The sequence below is a fragment of the Mobula birostris genome, chromosome 7, assembly GCF_030028105.1.
Source record: "Mobula birostris isolate sMobBir1 chromosome 7, sMobBir1.hap1, whole genome shotgun sequence".
Lineage (NCBI taxonomy): Eukaryota > Metazoa > Chordata > Chondrichthyes > Myliobatiformes > Myliobatidae > Mobula > Mobula birostris.
In genome coordinates this window covers 25,511,748-25,536,078 of record NC_092376.1, presented here as the reverse complement: position 1 = coordinate 25,536,078, position 24,331 = coordinate 25,511,748, and the positions used below count along the sequence as shown (strand labels likewise).

General features: G+C 40.4%; 1 protein-coding gene across 3 annotated transcripts in view; it reads right to left on the bottom strand.

The window, feature by feature from the left end:
- Positions 1–24,331, bottom strand: part of tmem131 (transmembrane protein 131) — a 182,366-nt gene that overhangs the window by 87,295 nt on the left and 70,740 nt on the right. For 2 of the 3 annotated variants that reach the window (XM_072262747.1, XM_072262749.1), the window contains one exon: positions 22,453–22,521. The exons of the other annotated variant lie outside the window; for it this stretch is intronic. In XM_072262747.1, coding sequence (XP_072118848.1) covers positions 22,453–22,521 — 69 coding nt within the window. The remainder of the gene's footprint in view (positions 1–22,452; positions 22,522–24,331) is intronic. 3 annotated transcript variants of the gene reach the window in all.

Below are 24,331 nucleotides of genomic sequence, written 5' to 3'. Positions count from 1 at the left end.
TGCCAATCAATATTAGGGAAGTTAAAGTCACCCATGATAACAACCCTGTTATTTTTGCACCTTTCCAAAATCTGCCTCCCAATCTGCTCCTCTGTATCTCTGCTGCTACCAGGGGGCCTATAGAATACCCCCAGTAGAGTAACTGCTCCCTTCCTCTTCCTGACTTCCACTCATATTGACTCAAAAGAGGATCCTGCTACATTACCCACCCTTTCTGTAGCTGTAATAGTATCCCTGACCAGTAATGCCACCCCTCCTCCCCTTTTTCCACCCTCTCTATCCCTTTTAAAGCATTGAAATCCAGGAATATTGAGAATCCATTCCTGCCCTGGTGCCAGCCAAGTCTCTGTAATGGCCACTACATCATAATTCCATGTATGTATCCAAGCTCTCAGTTCATCACCTTTGTTCCTGATGCTTCTTGCATTGAGGTTTCAGCCCTTCTACCTTACTGTCTTTACACCGTTTATTCTGCTTCTCTTTCCTCAAAGCCTCTCTGTATGTTAGATCTGGCTTTACTCCATGCACTTCTTTCACTGCTCTATCGCTCTGGGTCCCATCCCCCTCGCAAATTAGTTTAAACCCTCCCGAACCATGCTAGCAAACCTACCTGCAAGGATATTGCTCCCCCTCAAGTTCAGGTGCAACCCATCCAATCTGTACTGGTCCCACCTTCCCCAGAAGAGATCCCAATGATCTAAAAATCTAAAACCCTGCTCCCTGCACCAACTCAGCCACGCATTCAACTGCCATCTCCTCCAATTCTTACTATCTCTGTCACGTAGCACTGGCAGCAATCCTGAGAACGTCACCCTTGAGGTCCTGTTCTTCAGCCTTCTGCCTAATTCCTGAAACTCACACTTCAGGACCTCATCCCTCTTCCTGCCTATGTCGTTGGTCCCAACATGTATCACGACTTCTGGTTGCTTTCCCTCTCGTACCAGGATGTTGTTCACCCGGTCAGAGACATCCCGGACCCTGGCACCCGGGAGGCAACAAACCATGTGGGTGTCCTTCTCACGTCCACAAAATCTCCTGTCTGTTCCCCTGACTATAGAGTCTCCAATGATGACAGCTCTCTTCTTCTCTTAATTTTCTATTAATTTCACTCCCCACATTTAATAATTTCAGGACTAATCTATTATTTATAATATTAGTACTAGCATACCTCCTTCAAATAAAATTCTGATAGGCTGAAGTTTGTAGTAGACGATCCAGTCTGTCTTAGCTTGGACATATATTCGAGAAGCCAGGTAACCTACTACAGCCTGTTCTTTGATACAAGTTTTAACACGAGAAACTGCATGCCTTTTAAGTTTGGAAGAGAATTTTTTCTCCATTTACCATTTCATTCTGCTTGGCAAAATGGGTGAAGCAATCATTTCAGCAGGAGTGAACTGGATTCAAGTTACATAGCAAATAGACAGTATATTTAATGTGTGCCTTGATCCCATTTAATTACTTCATACAGAAATTGATAGCACTGGTGAGGCCTCAATTGGATGACTGAGAGCAGTTTTGGGCCTCTTATTTTAGTAAGGATGTGCTAACACTGGAGAGGATTCAAAGGAGATTCACAAAAATGATTCCAGGATCAAATGGTTTGTCATATGAAGAGTGTTTGATGGCCCTGGGCCTGTGTTCACTGGAATTCAGAAAAGTGAGGGGTGACCTCATTGAAGCCTATTCAATAGTGAAAGGCCTTGACAGAGTGGATGTGGAGAGGATGTTTCTTATGATGGGAGAGTCTAAGACCAAAGAACATAGCCTCAGAATAAAAGGGGCATTCTTTTAGAACTGAGATGAGAAATTTCTTTAGCCAGAGTGGTGAATCTGTGGAATTCATTGCCACAAGCAGCTATGGAGGCTAAGTCTTTATGTATATTTAAGGCAGAGATTGACAGATTCTTGATTAGTCAGGCCATGAAACGATATGGGGAGAAGGTAGGAGATTGGGGCCAAGAGGAACAATGGATCAGCTGTGATGAAATGGTGGAGCAGATGCAATGGGCCAAATGGCCTAATTCTGTTCCAGTAACTTGTATACATCTTGTATACATATTTTATATTCTATTATATATTACATACATAATTTAACAGATGAATAGACTAGAAAAGGTACATCAAGTTTTAACTGATTTAAAGACAGTAATGACAAAAATCAACTGGAAAACAGCTAGTAGTTGCAACTTTAGACTTGTTTTACCATGTTACCAATATTAATTCTCCAACAACTTATTATTGAAATTAAAACATGATAGGGATAAATAGCAACACCATGACTATAATGATCTGATATTTTTGAACAGTGTTAATTTTGCTTTCTTCCATGGAAGGATCGCTACACTATTATATTTGATAGGATTAAACAGCACCTGACAAGATTATCAGCCAAGGTTTTGTGCTCAAGTTGTGGAGAGGAGATCCTAATTATGGCAGGCGAAAGATGATGTTGTAATAATCTCCAGTGTTTGCCAACATTACATGGCTAAACAATGATATTTGTACAGATGGATGCAGAAAGCCTAATAATTCAGGTTGATAATTCAGCACTATTCCACACATTTAATTGTAGTCTGCTATACTATAAAAGTAATCAGTGATCTGATATGGACTGTACATATCTACACCCTAATCTCTCCGTACGACACTGTGAAAATATTAAGTTATAATGCATGGCTATTTTTGAATTTACTGCTTAACAAAATCTTAGCTCTAAATAGGCTAAATTTATGTCAATAGTTATTCATATATACATTTCAAAAACAATTCATACTATTCCAGTCTCTACTTCTGTGCATGCTTCAGCCTTCACTTCACCAAATGTAAAATTTTTAATCGGCTAAAATGTACTTTTCTGTATCCCCAACAATGTCTGAGAAATGAACTGACTGAGAATTCCTGTGCAAACGGAAGTTCAGCCAAATGAATGATATCACAGCTGTTCAACACGAGCGATCCTCAATGGGAAAAAGTCCACGGCATCGATAGATAAATTTTTGTGCGCTGTTCACCTTGGAGGTGAGCATAATGGTTCTGCTGGGATGAAAAATATTAAACCAGTAAAGTGTATTTGTTCACGCAAAACAATTCTTGACAGGAAATGATAGCCATATCTACAAGTCTTCTGAAGATTCTTCCTCCCCAAATACACATCATGTGGAAAATCCATCTTACATAAGAAAATGTGCTCTAATTTTCAAATTACACTCAGTGACAACTTTATCAGGTACAGGAATGGAACCCGGTGTGGTCTTCTGCTGCTGTGATTCATGCACTCAAGGTTCGATGTGCTGTACATTCAGGGATGCCCTTCTGCACAGCCCACAGCAAGGCATGGTTATTTGAGTTACTGTCAACTTGAACCAGTCTGGTCAGCCTCTTCTGATCTCCCTCATTAACAATGCATTTTCACTCACAGAACTGCAGATCACTGGAGTACTTTTTTTGTTTTGTTTTTCTGAAAAATCTAGAGACTGGTGCATGAAAATCCTAGATCAGCAGTTTCAGAGATGGTCAACCCACCCCATCTGCTACCAACAATCATTCCACAGTTAAAAGTCCCTTAGACCACATTTCTTTCCCATTGGTCTGAATAACATCTGAGCTTTTTGACCACGTGTGCATTCTTTTGAGAACTGAGTTGCTGCCACGTAATTGCCGATTAGATATTTGCATTAACGAGCAGGTGCACAGGTGTACCTAATAAAGTGGCAACTGAATGCATATTATACCCCATACAAGAACTTGTTTTCACACAGTACCAATTCAAAAGAAACTATCATGGGCATCTGAATTCAAGAGCAAACCATACAAGGAGATAACAGAACAAATAAACAAAGCTTCCTTTAAAAAGTAGGTTCTAAGAATCCTAAAGGGGATGAGGAGAGATTTAGAAGGGGAATTCTAGAGCAGAGAGCCTTGGCATGTTTTGCAGGAGATTGAGGATAAGGGCAAGGCTACGGAAGAATTTAATTTTAAAATAAGCCACTTCTTAATCAGAAGCAGACCTAAGACAATGAGTACAGAGGGTGATGGGTAAATGCAACATTTCAAGTTAAGATGCAGCAATGGTTTCTGTAGATGTATTGAAGCAAGATGCAGTTCAGCATCAGAAAGTAGAGGAGTTGGGTAGAGGGGGACATCTGGTTTGGAAATTGATGCTGCCCAACAGTGCTGTGAAAGATTAGAATAAGTGAAAATAGATGCTAGTGAAAAAACTTCTTCAGCCCCAATCTTTACAAAAGGAACAAATAAAAGTCATTGACCATTCTGCTCTGCCATTCTATAGAAAGATCTTTCACTTCCATGACATTCTCCCATCCAACTTTACACGTAAACTCTAATAGATTCATTCTGAATGAGGGGCTGAGGCTGAGCCTCTACACACTTTCAGGGAGAGGATTACAAAGATTTGCTGCACTCAGCAAAGGAATTCCTCACCTCAGTTCCAGATGGCCTACTCCTTATTTCAAGACTTCATGTTCTCCATATCAACCCTGCGAAAACCTCAAAATTTTATGTACAGTTCAATATAGAAACAGAAAACCTACAGCACAATACAGGCCCTTCGGCCCACAATGCTGTGCTGAACATGTATTTACTTTAGAAAATACCCAGGGTTACCCATAACCCTCTATTTTTCTAATATGATCATGGTTTATTTACTTAATGTCAAATACAGTCCAAGTCTTATTTAGTCTCACTCCATCGAGCAGCCCACCATTTCAGAAAATGGTCTGGTGGATCTTCCCTGGACTTCTACTGCAAAAAATATATTTTATTTGGAGAAGACCAAAACTGAACTTCACTTTCCATCTGTGGTCTCACTAGAGCCCTATACAATTGTACTAAGTCACCTTCACTCTTACATCTGTCCTCGTCATGTAATAAAAGGTTAATGCCCATTTGCCCATAAAAACTGCCAATGACTTCCAATTAATCTAACCCTCTTCTCTGCACATTGTCTACAACTCTTCCTCCCTTTGCATATCATAAGGCCATAAGACATAGGAGCAGAATAAGTTCATTCAGCCCATCGAGTCTGCTCCACCAGACTGGTAGACCATGTGAAGGAGAGGCATGCATTTTCCAAAGGACCTTAACCTCCTCAGGAAGAAGAGGCGACTCTGGCCTTTCTTATACACAACCTCTGTGTTGGTACTCCACTCAGGTCCATCATTCAGGTACACTCCCAAGTACTTGGAGGTCCTCACCACATCCACGTCCTCACCTTCAAAATTACAGGGTGCAAGTCCTGAAGCTCATGTACCTTCTACCTGACAGCAGCAGTCAGAACAGTGCACAACCTGGGAGGTGGTGATCTTTAATGATTACTTACGACAGTGTTTCATGTAGATGTGCTCAATGGTTGGGAGGGCTTTACCCATGATGCACTAGGCTGAGTCCACTAGCTTTTGTAGGATTTTCCATTGAAAGGCATTGATGTTCCCATAACCAGGTCATGACGCAGCCAGTTGATGCACTCACCACTACACATCTATAGAAGTAGAGGTGCTGTCATGCTTTCTTTGCAATTACATTTACATTCAGGTCCTCTGAAATAGTAACACCCAGGAATTTAAAGTTATTGACCCTCTGCACTGAGGACTTGCTCATGGACCTTTGTTGTTTTTTTTTTCCCCTCTCTCCTGAAGTGTACAATCAATTCCTTGGTCTTGCTGACATCATGAGAGAGGTTGTTGTTATTGCACCATTCAGCAAAATTTTCCATCTCCCTTCTGTATGCAGATTCTGATTAAGATTACTAATGCATTCATTATAAATGTAATGTCACGGTGGCCATACTGAGGGCTAGCTTCCAGCTGTTGGATAAACAGAACTTAAAGGAAATGAATCTGAATATGGAGTTGCCCATTTAAGGGAGGAATTTCTTCCTTCAGAGGATTGCAAATCCGTGGAATTCTAAGCCAGAAAGTTGTACATGCCAAGTTCATGACACCACGGTTATTGGCAGAATTTCAGATGGCGACGAGAAGGCATAAAAAAGTTAGACCGATCAGTTGGTAGAGATGTACTGCAACCAACCACACACTCAATGTCAACAAGACCAAGGAATTGATTGCAAACTTCAGCAACGGGAAGGGGAAGTCCTCATTGAGAGGTCAGTGGCCAGAGGTCACTGAGAGGCAAGTATAGTAGCTTCAAGTTCCTAGGCATCAACATATCAGACAATCTATCTTGGGCCTAACACATTGATGTAATCGTGAAGACATACTAGCTGCAGTATTTTATTCAGAGTTTGAGGAAATTTAGTATGCCACCAAAGATACTTGTTAAGTTTCCACAGATGTACAGCAGAGAGCATTCTAACAGCAACACAGCCTGGTATGGAGGTTCCAATGCACAGGATCAAAAGAGGCTGCAGAGGGTTGCAGACTCAGCAAACTCCATCACTGAGGCAATCTTCAAGAGGCAGTGTTTCAAGAAAGCAGATTCATTATTAAGGAACTTCATCATCCAAGGCATGTTACCTTCTTGTTGCTACCATCAGAGAGGAGGTTGAGGAGACTGAAACCCCACGCTCAGCATTTTAGGAACAGCTTCTTCCCCACCCCCATCTGAGTTCAGAATGGCTGTGTACTTCATCATTCCTCTTTTGCGCTACTTTTGTAACTTACAGCAATTGTCTTTGCACTGTACTGCTGCCACAAAACAACAAATTTCATGACATACATCAGTGGCAATAAATCCGATTCTTGATAAATATGTTCAAGTTGGGGATTAACAGACCTTCAGATAGAAAGGAAGTTAAAGGTCTTTGAGGAACAAACAAATAAAATTGAGGATATTACCTTACTGAAGAACACAGCAGGTTCTAAAGGTTAATAGGCCTATTCCACTCCTATTTAAATTCCTTATTGTATCACCCCCCCATATGAAATGAATGCTTAGTACATTATAAAAAGCAAACAACAGGAATTCTGCAGATGCTGGAAATTCAAGCAACACACAAAGTTGCTGATTCACCAGCAACTTTGATGTGTGTTGCTTAGTACATTACCCCCATTCTATATAGTGGATTCTGGTTAATTGGTCTATCAATTAATCAGCACAGCTGCACATTTGTGACAACTCTTAAAGAGCAAAACCAATCAAAATAGTGGGGATTTCCTTTGCTTATTTGGGACACCACACCACTTAATTTAATTTAATGCAAGAAGCATCATGAACAAAGCGGATGAGCTTAGAGCATGGATCAGTACTTGGAGCTACTATGTTGTGGCCATTACAGAGACTTTGATGGCTCAGGGGCAGGAATGGCTACTTAAGAGTGCCAGGCTTTAAATGTTTCAGAAAGGACAGGGAGGGAGGCAAAACAGTTAGAGGAGCGGCACTGTTGATCAGAGATAGTGTCACAGCTGCAGAAAAGGAGGAAGTCATGGAGAGATTGTCTACGGAGTCTCTGTGGGTGGAAGTTAGAAACAGGAAGGGTCAATAACTCTACTGCTTTTTTTTTTAAAAATACAGACCACCCAATAGCAACAGGAACATTGAGCAAACAGGGAGACAGATTCTGGAAAGGTAACAGGGTTGTTGTGGTGGGAGATTTTAAATTCTCAAATGTTGATTTGCATCTCCCTAGAGTGAGGGGTTTAGATGGGGTGGAGTTTGTTAGGTGTGTTCAGTAAGGTTTCTTGACACAATATGTAGATAAGCCTACAAGAGGAGAGGCTGTACTTGATCTGGTATTGGGAAATGAACCCGGTCAGGTGTCAGGTCTCTCAGTGGGAGAGCATTTTGGAGATAGTGATCACAATTATATCTACTTTACCATAGCATTGGAGAGGGATAGTAACAGACAAGTTAGGAAAGCATTTAATTGGAGTAGGTGGAAATATGAAGCTATCAGGCAGGAACCTGGAAGCATAAATTGGGAGCAGATGTTCTCAGGGAAATGTACAGCAGAAATGTGGCAAATGTTCAGGGAATACTTCCATGGCACTCTGCACAGGTACGTTTCAATGAGACACAGAAAGGATGGTAGGGTACAGGAACAAGGGTGTACAAAGGCTGTTGAAAATCTAGTCAAGAAGAAAAGCTCATGAAAGGTTAAAAAAATAAACACAACAACAACTATGTAATGATAAAGATTTAGACGATTATTATGCTATAAGGAAGGAGCTTAAGAATTAAATTAGGAGAGCCAGAAGAGGCCATGAGAAGGCCTTGGCAAGCAGGATTAAGGAAAAGCCCAAGGTTTTCCAAACTACAAGTATGTTTCAGAGGAAGAGGAAAAGACATGAGAGAACAGGACCAATCAAGTGTGACGGTGGAAAAGTATGTTTGGAACCGGAAAAGATAGCAGAGGTACTTAATGAATACTTTACTTCAGTATTCACTACAGAAAAGGATCTCAGTGATTGTAGGGATGACAGCGGATTCAAAAAAATCAAGCATACAGACATTAAGAAAGAGGATGTGCTCGAGCTTTTGGAAAGCATCAAGTCGGATAAGTCACGGGGACCAGACGAGATGTACCCCAGGCTACTGTGGGAGGTGAGGGAGGAGATTGCTCAGCCTCTGGCAATGATCTTTGGATCATCAATGAGGATAGGAGAGGTTCCGGAGAATTGGAGGGTTGTGGATGTTGTTCCCTTACTCAAGAAAGGGAGTAGAGATAGCCCAGGAAATTATAGACCAGTGAGTCTTAATTTAGTGGTTGGTAAGTTGATGGAGAAGATCTTGAGAGGCAGGATTTATGAACATTTGGAGAGGCATAATAAAATTAGGAATAGTCAGCATGGCTTTATCAAAGGCAGGTTGTGCCTTACGAGACTGATTGAATTTTTTTGAGGATGAGACTAAACACATTGATCAAGGTACAGCAGTAGAGCAGTAGTGTATATGAATTTCAGCAAGGCGTTTGTTAAAGTACCCCATGCAAGGCTTATTGAGAAAGTAAGGAGGCATGGAATCCAAGGGAATCTTGCATTGTGGATCCAGAATTGGCTTGCTCACAGAAGGCAAAAGGTGGTTGTAGATGGTTTGTATTCTGCATGGAGGTTGGTGATCAGTGGTGTTCCACAGGGATCTGTTCTGAGACCCCTCATCTTTGTGATTTTTATAAATATCCTGGGTGAAGTAGAAGGATGGGTTAGTAAGTTTGCTGATGATAAACATTGGGGGTGTTGTGGATAGTCTGGAGGGTTATCAGTAGTTACAGTGGCACATCGATAGGATGCAGAACTGGGCTGAGAAGTGGCAGATAGAGTTCAACCCAGGTAAGTGTGAAGTGGTCCGTTTTGGTAGGTCAAATGTGAAGACAGAATACAGTCTTAATGTGCAGTGTGGAGGATCAGAGATCCTGGGGTCCGTGTCGTTAGGACACTCAAAGCTGCTGCGCAGATTGACAGTGTTGTTAAGGCGGCATATGGTGTGTTGGCATTCATCAACAGTGGGATTGAGGTCAAGACCAGTGAGGTAATGTTACATCTATACAAGACCTTGGTTAGATCCCATTTGGAGTACGGTGTTCAGTTCTGGTCACCTCACTACAAGAAGAATGTGGATACTATGAAAAGAGTGCAGAGGAGATTTTACAAAGATATTTCCTGGATTGGAGAGCTTGTCTTATGAGAATAGGTTGAGTGAACTTGGCCTTTTCTCCTTGTTGGACCGACAGAGGATGAGAGGTGACCTCAGAGGTGTACAAGATGATAAGAGACATTGATTGTGTGGATAGCCAGAGACCTTTTTCCCAGGGCTTATATTGCTAACATGAGGGTGCATAGTTTTAAGGTGCTTGGAAGTAGGTACAGAGGGGATGTCAGGGGCAAGTTTTTCACACAGCGAGTGGTGGGTGCATGGAATGCACTGCTGGCAACTGTGGTGGAGGAGGATACAATGGTTGTAGACGGGTCATATTCTGCATGGAGGTCGGTATCCAGTGGTGTGCCTCAGGGATCTGTTCTGGGACCCTTTCTCTTTGTGATTTTTATAAATAACCTGGATGAGGAAGTGGAGGGATGGGTTAGTAAATTTGCTGATGACACAAAGGTTGGGGGTGTTGTGGATAGTGTAGAGGGCTGTCAGAGGTTGCAGTGGGACATTGATAGGATGCAAAACTGGGCTGAGAAGTGGCAGATGGAGTTCAACCCAGATAAGTGTGAGGTGGTTCATTTTGGTAGGTCAAATATGATGGCAGAATATAGTATTATTAGTAAGACACTTAACAGTGTGGAGGATCAGAGGGATCTTGGGGTCCGAAGCCATAGGATACTCAAAGCTGCTGCGCAGGTTGACTCTGTGGTTAAGAAAGCAAGCAGTGCATTGGCCTTCATCAACCATGGGACTGAGTTTAAGAGCCAAGAGGTAATGTTACAGCTATATAGGACCCTGGTCAGACCCCACTTGGAGTACTGTGCTCAGTTCTGGTTACCTCACCACGGGAAGGATGTGGAAACCATAGAAAGGGTGCAGAGGAGATTTACAAGGATGCTGCCTGGATTGGGGAGCATGCCTTATGAGAATAAGTTGAGTGAACTCGGTCTTTTCTGCTTGGAGCAGCAGAGGATGAGAGGTGACCTGATAGAGGTGTATAAGATGATGAGAGGCATCGATCATGTGGATAGTCAGAGGCTTTTTCCCAGGGCTGAAATGCCTAACACGTGAGGGCACAGCTTAAGGTGCTTGGAAGTAGGTACAGAGGAGATGTCAAGGGTAAATTGTTGCTTTTTTAAAAAAAAAAGTACGCAGAGCGGTAAGTGTGTGGAATGGGCTGCCGGCGATGGTGGTGGAGGCGGATATGATAGGGCCTTTTAGGAGACTCCCGGATAGGTACATGGAGCTTATTAAAATAGAGGGCTACGGGTAACCCAAGGTAATTTCTAAAGTACATACATGTTCGGCAGAGCATTGTGGGCCGAAGGGCCTGTATTGTGCTGTAGGTTTTCTATGTTTTTTTAAAATTGTGACAGGAGACCATTGCCACAATGTTCCCTCTAAGGTGTGCACGTGGACACAGCTTTCACTTGTAGTGCACAAAGGAAATTAAACTGTATACAAAAGGTTGTCACCCTCTACCTCATTGGCATCTTAAGTATATTTCGTGATCGTATACAATATTTCCTTTTCCAGTTTCTGACGTGAATGGCGTTAACAATGCGGAGTTTACAATGATTTGTCTGCAAGTTTTAGAACTGGCTTATTAATACTGTTTTTATTCAGCGCACATGTTGTTGTCACTGGGCAAAAAATTTCACAGTACAAGATTTTTGCACAGACTGGTCATTACAAATTACAGGGAGCATTGCATTTGCCAAATAGTTTCTAACTAGTGTCAGTCATGTGAACTTGTATGGCCGTTAGACATTAGACTGTGGTTACAGCAAGCAATTCTTAAATAGCATCAGTTGTGTATACTACATGAATTCCTCTGTCCATAACTAGTAGGAACTAGTATGGTTTTGTAGTACTGCTGTAGCATTGGTAGTGTTCTAATTTTTTCTGTATTTCATTTAAATATACAATTTGTTCCTCATTTAAATGGCAGTTTGTTATCTGTGTACCTTTGTAACTATTTCCATGAAACTTCAGCTAACGGGAAGCCACTTAATTAAGTCAAAATGTATTGGTACTGGTCTGATGTGTCCCAATTAACCGGAATCCACTGCATTTTATGTTAACTACTGGCTCAGCCTCAAGGCTGAAAAGATCACTCTGCTTTGTACAAGAACTCAGTTTCTTTTATAGTTATTGTTTATGCAAAACCATCTTAAACTTAACAAATGTTCTGAAAAACATAACATTTAGATCTATCAAAGATGTTAGCGGCGATGTCCTTAGTAGCTACTGGGCATACTTCTGGAAGCACAGAAACATTATCTAATTATTCAGAGACTAGTTGTGTTGATTTATAAATAGTTTTGCAGGAAATGTTTTACGGAAACAATTTTCAAATGGCATTACATATAATAGTGTCAGATACGTTTTGAATACAAGTTTATTTCTCCATACAAGATAAATGTTGGCCTGGAATGTGCAATGGGAGCAATTATGAGATTATCACATTCACTGTTATAAGACCAAGAAAGCTGGTGTGGATAAGGGAGGGAGGAAGAAGCCAAGAATGATAGGACAGACTGATTACACACTTGAGTCCACATGCCTGTGTATACCAGTGATTGCTTCCACTGACGATTTAAAATAATGAGTACGCCGGGTATGACACACGACGCATCCTGATCTAAATCTCTACTATTTCAGACAAATGCAAGGCTGATTCAACCAGGCACTTAGTGCCCATCAGGGTCAAGAGAGGCTAGACTCCACATCTTAGACACCAGTGAACAAAACTTCTCACCGCATAATTTATCAGTAAATAGTGTGACATTTTATGCAAGTAATCCTTCAGTAAAGACCTTACTGGATTCAACGACTTTCAACATAGGCACTCAAAAAATTTTAGTTGGCATGTCATGCTAGTCTTCGATCAAGTTTTTAAAGGATTATTCACTCATAGGACTGTGCACTCACTCATTTGCCTTTAGTTATTGCACTGCAATGCTATAACTTAGACCAGTCAACAATATTTATATCATTCGAGAAAACATGGAATAATGACCCCTGGCTCAATTATATTTCAAAATAGATTTTCCCAGTAAGCAGCAAGCTGCATGCCAAATTTAAGGCTAGTCTGCTTGCCATTCTTCCTTATTGATACTAGAATTTTGTGCATTAAAATTACACGGGCCTTCGCCATAGCTAACTAATCTAAACTCCCTTTTCCATTTTTTCCCAGAATTGTTCAGATTTTCTTTTTTCCAACTGTCCACTGAAGCACCAAATGTCCAGTCAGTTCAATAGAAAAGACCTGCACTGATTCATAGAATGTAATCTAGTACAGCACAGTACAGGCCCTTCAGCCCACAATGTCATGCCGACCCTTAAACCCTACCTCCCATATAACCCCCCACCTTAAATTCCTCCATATACCTGTCTAGCAGTCTCTTAAATTTCACTAGTGTATCTGCCTCCACCACTGACTCAGGCAGTGCATTCCACGCACCAATCACTCCCAGAGTAAAAAACCTTCCTCCAATATCCCCCTTAACTTCCCATCCCTTACCTTAAAGCCATGCCCTCTTGTACTGAGCAGTGGTGCCCTGGGGAAGAGGGGCTGGCTGTCCACTCTATCTATTCCTCTTAATATCTTGTATACCTCTATCATGTCTCCTCTCATCCTCCTTCTCTCCAAAGAGTAAACCCCTAGCTCCCTTAATCTCTGATCATAATGCATACTTTCTAAACCAGGCAGTATCCTGGTAAATCTCCTCTGTACCCTTTCCAAAGCTTCCACATCCTTCCTATGGTGAGGCAACCAGAACTGGACACAGTACTCCAAGTGTGGCCTAACCAGAGTTTTAGAGCTGCATCATTACCTCGCGACTCTTAAACTCTATCCCTTGACTTATGAAAGCTAACACTCCATAAGCTTTCTTAACTACCCTATCCACCTGTGAGGCAACTTTCAGGGATCTGTGGACATGTACCCCAGATCCCTCTGCTCCTCCACACTACCAAGTATCCTGCCATTTACTTTGTACTCTGCCTTGGAGTTTGTCCTTCCAAAGTGTACCACCTCACACTTCTCCGGGTTGAACTCCATCTGCCACTTCTCAGCCCACTTCTGCATCCTATCAATGTCTCTCTGCAATCTTCAACAATCCTCTACACTATCCAAAACACCACCAATCTTTGTATCGTCTGCAAACTTGCCAACCCACCCTTCTACCCCTACATCCAGGTCATTAATAAAAATCACGAAAAGCAGAGGTCCCAGAACAGATCCTTGTGGGACACCACTAGTCACAATCCTCCAATCCGAATGTACTCCCTCCACCATGACCCTCTGCCTTCTGCAGGCAAGCCAATTCTGAATCCACCTAGCCAAACCTCCCTAGATCCCATGCCTTCTGACTTTCTGAATAAGCCTACCGTGTGGAACCTCACCAGAAGTAACTAAACCAATACTGGCATGTATCTCGTGAAAAGCATTAATATTTGACGACAGAACCAATGCACAAAAGGAGAGCTGTTAATATGAAACACAAAAGATCTCAGAAATATTATAAATATGAATTGGGTTTAAACAGCTGACAGCAAGTAGATGAAAATTGCAAGGATTAACTACCAGATTACACTTAATTTGCTCTTAGTCTGAAATACTCATAGCTAAATCTCTAGTTCACCAGTAATGGTAAAACTAACCACAAAGCATTTTGGATCACATTCAATTCTGGTTACATTCCAGCCTCCTACAAAAATTGCAGCAGAATGAGGACAAAATATTTCAATATTTCCTTTATATGTATTTGATTGAATATTTTAATAAGTGCAATACTAACAATTTAAGGCTCTAAATATCACTATTAAGCTGTTAAGTTCAAAGCATAAAATTGTAGCTCTTGAGTTTTATTCGAGACTTTTGGAAACATGACTACATTACAGGAACTAGAAGAGAATTTGTAAAATTAGATTTATTTCTGCTTTCTCAATCTTTAAACCATTCAAGAGGAAATTTGTGGTTATCCCAGCACTTTTCAAAAGCAGAACTAATACTTTTTTTTTAAATTGTGTACTTCTACAAAGAAACTTTACTGTAAAAATTTGGTAATAATTGCAACTTAATATCAGTAGTAAATTTCTTTGGTATGAAGATAATTTTTAGTAAATTCTGCAGAAATAAAATGCACCCAATTGATGATTATTAGTGTTAAAAAATACAGAATTTTGATAATACTGGTTCACCTCTGCAAGGGAAATAAATTTATCAACTTCTCTCATTGATTTCCCATCCAGTCATCTGAAAGCAATGGCGAGTCACCTTTTTGAATAACTACATGGAGAACATGCCACCAGATGTGATTAGGTAGGGAGCTCCAGGCTTTGATTCAAGACAAAAGGAATGGTGATACACATTCACAGTGATGAGAGAGCTTTGGAACAGTGATTCCAACACAAGCCCAACTGAGCACAGGCAAGTGAGCAAAATACTAGTAAGTAACATATATGCACTACAGACAAAATCTATCATTTTAAGGAAAGTGCTATTCAGCTATCAGATAACCAAGGCTGGATTGGTCCTAATATTTGTGAACAAGGCATCTGTGGACGATTTTTCCTTTTGTCAGTATTGTTCTAGTTGTAGAGGGACAGCTTGGCCAGAGGAGTCACACACACACAAAATGCTGCAGGAACTCAGCAGGTCAGGTAGAATTTATGGCAAGAAATAAAGAGTTAAAGTTTTGCACTGAGACACTTCATCAGGACCTCCAGCATTTGTGTGAGTGTTACTCTGGATTTCCAGCATCTGAAGAATCTCATGCTTATGATCGACTAGGAGTTGCTTGGTCTAGAACATGTCCTCAGCACTACAGGAGCAACATTTTTTTTTATATACTGTGCTCATTTTTCACAGGACATTCAATAAATTCCACCTGAAAATCAATATACAAGCTGAGAGTGCAAGGTCAGTGGTGACATATTGACATGGGTTTGGTGGGGGGGGGGGTCATTACCAAACAAATAAGCAATATAAATGGATTTTCAAGATTAGCAATTAATAACCAGTGGGATGTGACAGAGGATCAGAGCTAGGGCCTCAACCAACTGTTAACCTACTCTGATAACTTAGCTGAATGGATCAAGAGTACATTTGTCAAATTTGGTTTAGATACAAAGATCCAGCTAATTGTGACAAGGCTGCCACCCATCTGTAATTTGTTTACTGGCTGACAGACATGTTAAAATGAATGTGAAGAAGCTGGCAGATGGCACATTAGAGAAAATTCAATTCGAAGGATGTGTGTACATTGGAGACAGAGTCAAGGTTCACTGGGTTTATGCCTACAATGAAGGGGTTCAAATATGGAGCATTGAAAAAAAATGAGGGCAAATTTAATGAATCTAAATTCTGAAGGGGGACTGACAGTTGGGTTTTGAGAAGCTGTCTCTCCTCATAGGATTATTTGGAAAGAGGTAACATAGCTTCAAAATACTAAGTTGCCCATTTCGGATTGAGCAAGAAGAACATCTTCTCTCAGAGCGTCACAAATCTTTGGAGGTCCCGATGCCATGGAGTTGGAGTCACTGAATATACTTGGGGTGAAAAATGACTGACATTTAATCTGCAAAGGAGTCAAGGGATACGGTGAGAAATAAGAAACAGGTGTTAAGGCCAAGACTGGATAAACCATGGGTTTATTGAATGGTAGAGCAGACTCACAATATCTTTATTTATCTAAAAAAAACGCAAAATTTAACAGGCCTGGGACAGTAAGGTCTTTGACATACCACTGATCATACAAGAACAGTTCTGCTGCTGCTGCTGACAACCTACTGGCCTCAATGTATGGTTTTGAATTGCTAGATTTGTACTGAAACTGTCCTTACTGTGAGAACTTTACTTAGTAGCAAAAATAAAATGGCATATATAAGCACTGTGGCTAACTCTCCTTCCAACACTGTCAAACGTAGATGAATCTGCAACAAGTAGATTGAAGGTACGGTCAGTCACAGAACTACCTCCCATCATCCAATGCTCCAGGAAGCTCCATCACAACCTTTGTTGATTCTCTAATCTACCTACCACAGATACAGAATGAGTTATACCCTTCTAAAGCAGCGGTCCCTAACCACTGGGCTGCAAAGCATGCTACCGGGCCGCGAGGAAATGATACGAGTCAGCTACAACTTTCCTCATTCCCTGTCACGCACTATTGGAACTTGAACATAGGGTTGCCAACTGTCCCATATTTGCCAGGACATCCCGTATATTGGGCTAAATTGGTTTGTCCCATAGGGGCCCGCCCTTGTCCCGTATTTTCCCCGCTAAGGTAGAGCGTTCCTATGAAATCTCCCATACCGAAAAGGCATAAAGCGAAGAAGCAATTACCATTAATTCATACGGGAAAAATTTTTGAGCGTTCCCAGACCCAAAAAATAACCTACCAAATCATACAAAATAACACACAAAACCTAAAATAACACTAACATATAGTAAAAGCAGGAATGATATGATAAATACACAACCTATATAAAGTAGAAATAATGTATGTACAGTGTAGTTGGGAAGATTAAGCCAAAACCGATTTGCGGGGGAAAAAAAATCTGCACGTACACGCATGCGCACACAGGTGCCCGCACAAGGCTTCATGGTCATGGTGGTCTTTCTCGGGGTAAACACAAGTGTCCCGTATTTGACTGCTATTTTTGTCCCTTATTTGGGAGTGAGAAAGCTGGCAACCCTAACTGTAAAAGACATGTTGAGGTGAGTTTAACCCTACTTGAACACCACCCCCCCCCCCAGTCCACAAGAATATTGTCAATATTAAACCAGTCTGTGCTGCAAAAGAGGTTGGCGACCCTGTTCTAAAGAGTCAAAAAGTAACACCAGCCGCAACCAGAATACATTCTGCAATACTGCTGCTATCAGCACTTTTTCCAAATGGTCAACATGGAAGTGTATTAATTGATCAGGAGAGGGAGAACAGTCCATACTGATCTCATGTGAAATTTCACAGTCAGACTGAATGCTGAAGAATCCCAGGAGCACCCACTTCTGACTGAACAGCATGCTGCTACCCTCTGTGCTGGGTGTCTCCTGTCATGGAACAAGATGTGCCCAAAAATAGTACTAGAAATGTATGGAACAGTGAGTAAAAGGAACAATTCTGAGACTTTGACCCAGTTGTTGTTTCCCTGGTCACTGAGATAGCTATTCTAATGTGGTCAAGATTCAAGAACATTATCAAAGGATGTATAAATTGTACAACCTTGCGATTTGCTTGCTCACAGGTAGCATCAAAGCAAGAAACCTCAAAGAACCCAACTTAAAGAAAAAAATAAAAAGAAATCAGAGACCCACACAATACGCAAGAGAAAGAAAAAAAAACAAGCAATTGAAGTGAACAACAGCGTTTCAAACCAAAAATGAGTCCTCAGATCCAAACCCTTGAGCTGCCTGTAGCAGGCCCAAAGACTTGTTTATAAGTTCATCATATTAGCGGGCACAGAGCACAGCAGCCAGGCCAGACTTTATAGCCTCAGTGACCATCGCAGAGAATGAGCGAAATTGGTTCTTGTTCCAACTAACATCTTCTTCAGTTTGGGCTGACATTTAAATTGACCCAATGACAGAACAACAAAAGGCTCCATGCCCTAGATAGAGGGGCGAACATTGTGGAGACCAAGCAAAATCAGCCCTCGCCTCCAATCTGGGCCGGCGTTTAAATGTCTAAACAGCACATCGTACCTCACATCAGGACCCAGGCACCATTGCTGTGAAATACCCCAGGTCTACACCACATTGCCAGGCGACTTGGTCTGAGTTTAGATTTCGTTGCCCAGCCCAAAACTGCCCTCAAGTTCTTCAAATCAACTCTGCACCCAGAGCAATGCAACCTGACACCCCAGCCAGTTGTACAAGCATTTAAATCGAATCTCCTTACAACACCCTGAGTGATTCAACCTTGCTCTCAGGTCAGCTGTACAGGCATCAGGACTCCATCTGATCGATTCATCCCCCAACTCGCCTCGGCATTGCTCACCCCTTCACTGTTGCAGCCATAATTTAACACAACTTACCTCAGAAAAAGTATTTTTAGTGATGTGTTTAGTCGGATTTCTTAGCTTTTTGACTACCAGGAAGCTGTCGCACACGTTCGGTAGCATCATCTTAACAGGAAGCGCTAAAAAAATTCATTTTAATAAACACTTAAGGGGTCTCTTTTATTACAAGTTTCTTGTATCCAGCTATAAGACTGTAGGTGTTTTAACCAATGATAAACCAAGGTCATTATAAAAGCTTCAGCAACTAGTACTGAAGACTTAAAAAAATTAGCTATACTTCCATGTTATTAAAAGACTCAGAATGCTGATACCTTTGTATAAAAATGTTCCATTTATCTCAGAAGGGGTGGAAATAAGCTTGTCAACTGTTAAGTTGTGAATGGCTATTTTAGTAAATGAATAAAACAAAGTGAGATGCTAATTGATGCAGGAAGTTATATTCCAGGTGCATCATGCATAACCAGAAATGAGCAAACTTAAGGGCTTATTTATACAGTTGCTGAGACCATGAACTCTACGTTTGTTCTCAAACCATACCAACAAATTGACAATTTACTAGCTCTGACTATAGCTCAAATATATTCAGCCCACATATTTTCAGCAGCTCTTCACTCCTATCACTGGAGCATGTAAAAGCTTCATCCGAGGCTTAAAGTGAACAGTGCTTCTAGTAGAGTTTAAACTTAATACCAACAAATTTTCCAGCAATGTATTTGTTTTCCCAAATGCCATTTCATTATTTCCGGCCAAAAAAGCAGGTAACAAAAACCAGATGAATATAAATCCACTTATGTCGACTTACTGGAAGAATCAGTGCCATTGTTCAAATCATATCTGGATTATAAAATGTAACGGGCATTATTAAAAATATACCTTTTGCTCAGTTTATTTTGTTTTCCACATGACTGAGGTTATCTTCTGTATCAAATATAAATTGCTTCTGAAACCAAGAAAACAGTTTCTAGAATGTGCTAATCTAAACTGTATTAACTCTAATGGACAATGTGTAAGAAAGAGCTAAAACAAAAACAAAATCATAATCATAATGTTAAATTTGCTGCATCTCTGACATCATCTGAACTCAGAGTAATGCATGGGAAATGGAAATACAAGGTTCACTTCGTTTGAATCCAATGCAAAGACTTTTGTATCTAAAGATAGTCATATTTTCAGTGAACTAAAATGTTATCATATGCAGAGACTAAACTGGAACACCACACTGCAAACTAAACTGCACTTTTGCATAAAGAGCAGGCAGAGAAGATGACAGATCTTGCTGTATGCACCAATTCCATTTGATTAAAATACATGGTGGACTACACCTCAGAACTTAAAAATGAAATTTCTCAATCAAAAGCACTATATTGCTAATTTAACACTGAGTTACATTTATAATGTACCTTTTATAACCTCCACTGGCCTCAAAGTACATCCATGTAAAAATACAGTGGATTCTGGTTAATTGGACCATCAGTTAATCAGAGCAGCTGCTTATTTTGTTCAACTCAGTAGGGTAATTCTAGGCAGTCTCTAGAGTAGACTGTATGGTCAGCAAAATATTGTGGACCAAAGGACCTGTAAAGTGCTGTAGATTTCTATGTTTATCTCTTAAAAGAACAAAAACTAATCAAGAAATTAGCCAGGATTCCTTTGCTTATTTGGCTATAAAGCTATGCCGCTTAATCAGGGCAGGAGACTATTGCTGAACAGTTTCTAACTAGCATCAGACGCACACACTTGTGTGGATGTTAATTGCACCATGCTTCCAGCAAACTTATTAAGTAGCATCAGTTATGTGTGCTTGTGTTTAAAAAGCAGTGATGTTTAGCACTGTAGTTAGTAAGAAATAAGTGAGACAATTCAGACCGTTTTGCTCATTGTGGTTTCAAGATTTCACTACTTCAACAAGTTTGGAACCACAAAGAATTGCAAGGTATAGACAGTCTTGAATGTTACAATGAAAATGAAGATCTGGAGGATGTAATTGTTGGTAGCATTGTATGAAGGCAGTCCATTGTCTACACTAGGTGTCTGTGCTGATTTTGTTCATTTACAGTCAGTGAAAAGATTATACCAAGATACACTGGATGAATTCTTCAACTGATAACTATTAGGAACTAATAAAATTTTATAGTACTATAGTAGTATTGATAGTGTTTTAATTTGTTCTGTATTTCATTTAAATACATAATTTGTTACTCCGTTTGTCTTTTATACTTTTTAAAAACTTATTTCCATGAAACTATGATAGCTATGTGGACAGGAAAGGAATAGAGGGTTACGGGCTGAGTGCAGGTTGGTGGGACTAGCTGAGAGTAAGCGTTCGGCATGGACTAGAAGGGCCGAGATGGCCTGTTTCCATGCTGTAATTGTTATATGGAAACTTCAGCTATTTGGGGCAGGTGCTTAATTGGGCCAAAATGTACTGGCCCCAGTGTGCCTCAATCCAAATTCACTGTAATTTGCTGCACAGTGTTGTAATGGGGAAGTGAAGTAACCAGGAAGCAAAAAGCACCATGCTTCTAAAATGTATGTTCTTTTATCAGGTACTGTGCATAAACTGGTTATTGCATTTTCTACAACAGAAAAACAATTTTATCATGTACATAGTTGCAAGGTGTTCCATGGTTATTGAGGACTCCATATAAGTACTGGTCCTTGTGTTCATTTATGTGGAAGGCAGCTCCTTTGACAATGTCAGCACTCCCTCACTGCAATTTACATGCTCAAAGTAGGACAAAACATGTAAACAATGTACAATTCAGCTCTGACAATGACTGCAAATGCATACATCTGATGAAACATTATCTACATTTCAGTATCTACATTTGTAGCTTATTATTGCAACTCAATATTTTCCAGATTGAGAATTGTTATAAATGGCAGGTTTAGAGTCAAAACATCTCTGATACAGCTCTGGCTAAGACATGACAGCTTTGTTGCAAACATTTTTTGCCTTATTAATTATTACTTTGAATAGCTTCAGTATTCATGTATTCATCAAAAATATGCAAGAATCTAGTGTACATTTTCCCCACATTAGCGTAACTTCGTGTAATTAACGTTGTTATAGCCAAGGGGTGGTAACAGCGACAAGCTCCCACTACCTATTAAATGCTCCTAATGGCATGCGCCTCAATAGCCTCTGACAACAAAGTCCAGCCCCTGGCCTTCACACGTGGTTTAGCTAGTAAGCCCAGCGGAACCTTTTCTACTGACAGTAGAAGGGGCAATGGCAAGTTACTGGCACCTTAAAACCAGTCATTTCATACAGCTATGCCCACTCATGGTGAGGGCTTGTTGAGTAAACCCCAAGGGAAAAATCTGGAGCTGGAGTCCCTAAGGCAGTTCTACACTAAGTTCAATGTTGACTGGCAACTCCTGCAATGCTGCTGGTACCAAACTGTATCAGTCTCTACTGTTCTTTTGGATTCATTAGATGCGTGGAGAGGGGGAGCCTGCTACAAAGGCAACAGGTTGCCCTCCATATCATATTACTCAGGTTTGCGTATCTACACAGCTAGGACGCAATATCCATGGTTTACCCTGACTGATGGAGCCTCAGTAGCAGTGTAATTTAAGCCATTTACAATCAATAACTTTCATGCTGCATGGCTGTTAATAACACGAGTTTCAAGCGATTAGTATCCTTGACATGCTGTAGTTTTGAATAGAACTATAGAGTAGCTCAGAACTCACAAAACTATTGTATCGTTCAAATACTCTCAAATAAACAAATCTGTGCTAGATCTTACTTTCAAAAGGTAATATCAATTAGCTTTATTAACAAATCAGTTTTATGACACCTGGTTGATCTTAAAAATAAAATGGTGAATAATACAAGAAAGGTCAACTCACTGCTCGTGGAAATCCAACATTGGTGGTTCAAACCGGATAGGTCTGCAATTACGTCGATGAATGGAGGAACTGCAAAAGAGACAAAGCTTCTGTAGTAGCAACAACATGGTAGCATACATGTCTGCACTTCTCAAAATACTGTATGCATTTCCTATCCTTAGCTTTTATCTCCTGATACAAATAACACCCAGGTTACACATGTTAATTTTTCAGTTTTGATGAACACATTCAACTGGTTTGGCAAATCCTGCGACTTTGACTTCAGCACATTTCTCCCTCATCTTTGCCAAACAATAAAAGATACCAATGAACATTCCTCTTCTCAGTGATGATATAACTAAAATTAAATCTCCCAGCTCCAGGGACCCAAGTTCAATTATAACCTTGAATGCTGCCTGAGGGGAACTTGCACATTCTTCTGATGACAGGATGGGTTTTCTGACTGGTTGCTTAAGTTTACTCCCACATAAAGAAGTTATACTGATAGATTATAATCACAAAAGGTTTTGTAGATGCTGGAAAGACAGAGTAATAAACAAATGCTGGACTAATTCAGCAGGTCAGACAGACAGCAGCTATGGAATTGAGTAAAGAGTCGGTGTTTTGGCCAAGACCATCGGGACTTGAAAGGAGGGGGGCAGAAACCAGAATAAGGAGGTGGGGGAGAATGTAGACTCCATTTCCACACAAAGTACATATTGTTCCATGAACTTAGACCATTTCTTATTGCTCGACAGGAGCTTTGTTGAATTGTAATATCTTTTCCAACTTCTGAAAGAACCTTGGATCAAAAACATTAGAATCCAACAAGTGGTGTAGTCGGCAGGATTACAACGTTAGGATTTGGAATAATCAAAGACAAAGTAGGAATTTTCAGCGCCTATACAAAAGGGCCAAGAAATTTCTCTGTTGTCTGAGAGAAACACAAGTTCTGCCTTCAATATCAGATGGAAATTAGGATTGAGGGCAGCTGTTCTGCTATTTAGAAAGAAAAATAGCTGTGAAAATACTGGTTGAAATCTATTCAGTTGTAACCTAATCAGTTATAATCCATTTTGGTTGCATGGTGATCTATATTGGTACCCAGTAAAAATATCGGTTGTATAATCTATATCATTGTTATCTGCTCAGTTGCTGGATCAATTTATTTAGTTACAATCTATAATACTTTGAGATCGTGATCTGTGTAGCAAAAATACATAAGAATTAAGATTGAATCAAAATAATGGCCAAAGTTGTGAAACTGACGAAGCACTCTTACCAAAATGAAATATTTAAGTTTGATCAAATAAATGAGAAAATCCAGATGAAATATACCAATGTTAAGTTTATTAAGAATAAGGGGGCATGTATTAAGATCCAGAAATGGCTGCTACTGATTTAGAGATAAGACCGTGTAGTTGCTTTAATTGAATGTGTGAATGATTGAAAGAGTTAACGAGGTGAAAAAAGTCTTTTACTAATCAAAAGAAATGCAAAACTTATGATAAACTACAAAAAAAGCATGACAGAGACAGTAAGTCTAACGACCAAACCGTTACATTAAATGAATGAGCGAAAGAACAACACAGTAACTCAATTGAAGTGCATTGTGCAGAGCTCAGAAGCAAAAACAAAATGGAAAACTGCAGCCACTACTTCAAGTGGGCAGTCTTGCCAGTGACTCTCCTGCTGGTGCTCTGCCCTAGGAAACATCCACTTCTGAAGTGCCACCCAAGGGACTGTAGCCCAAGTCAAACAGTCCTCAAAAGCTCCAGAGAATTACAACCTACATTGGACAGTTCCCTGAGACAGCCACACCATCTGAACTCTGAAGAATTACAGGATGGACATGACATGGATTTTACAGCAGCCGACTCGAGTGGAATAAAAGTAATGG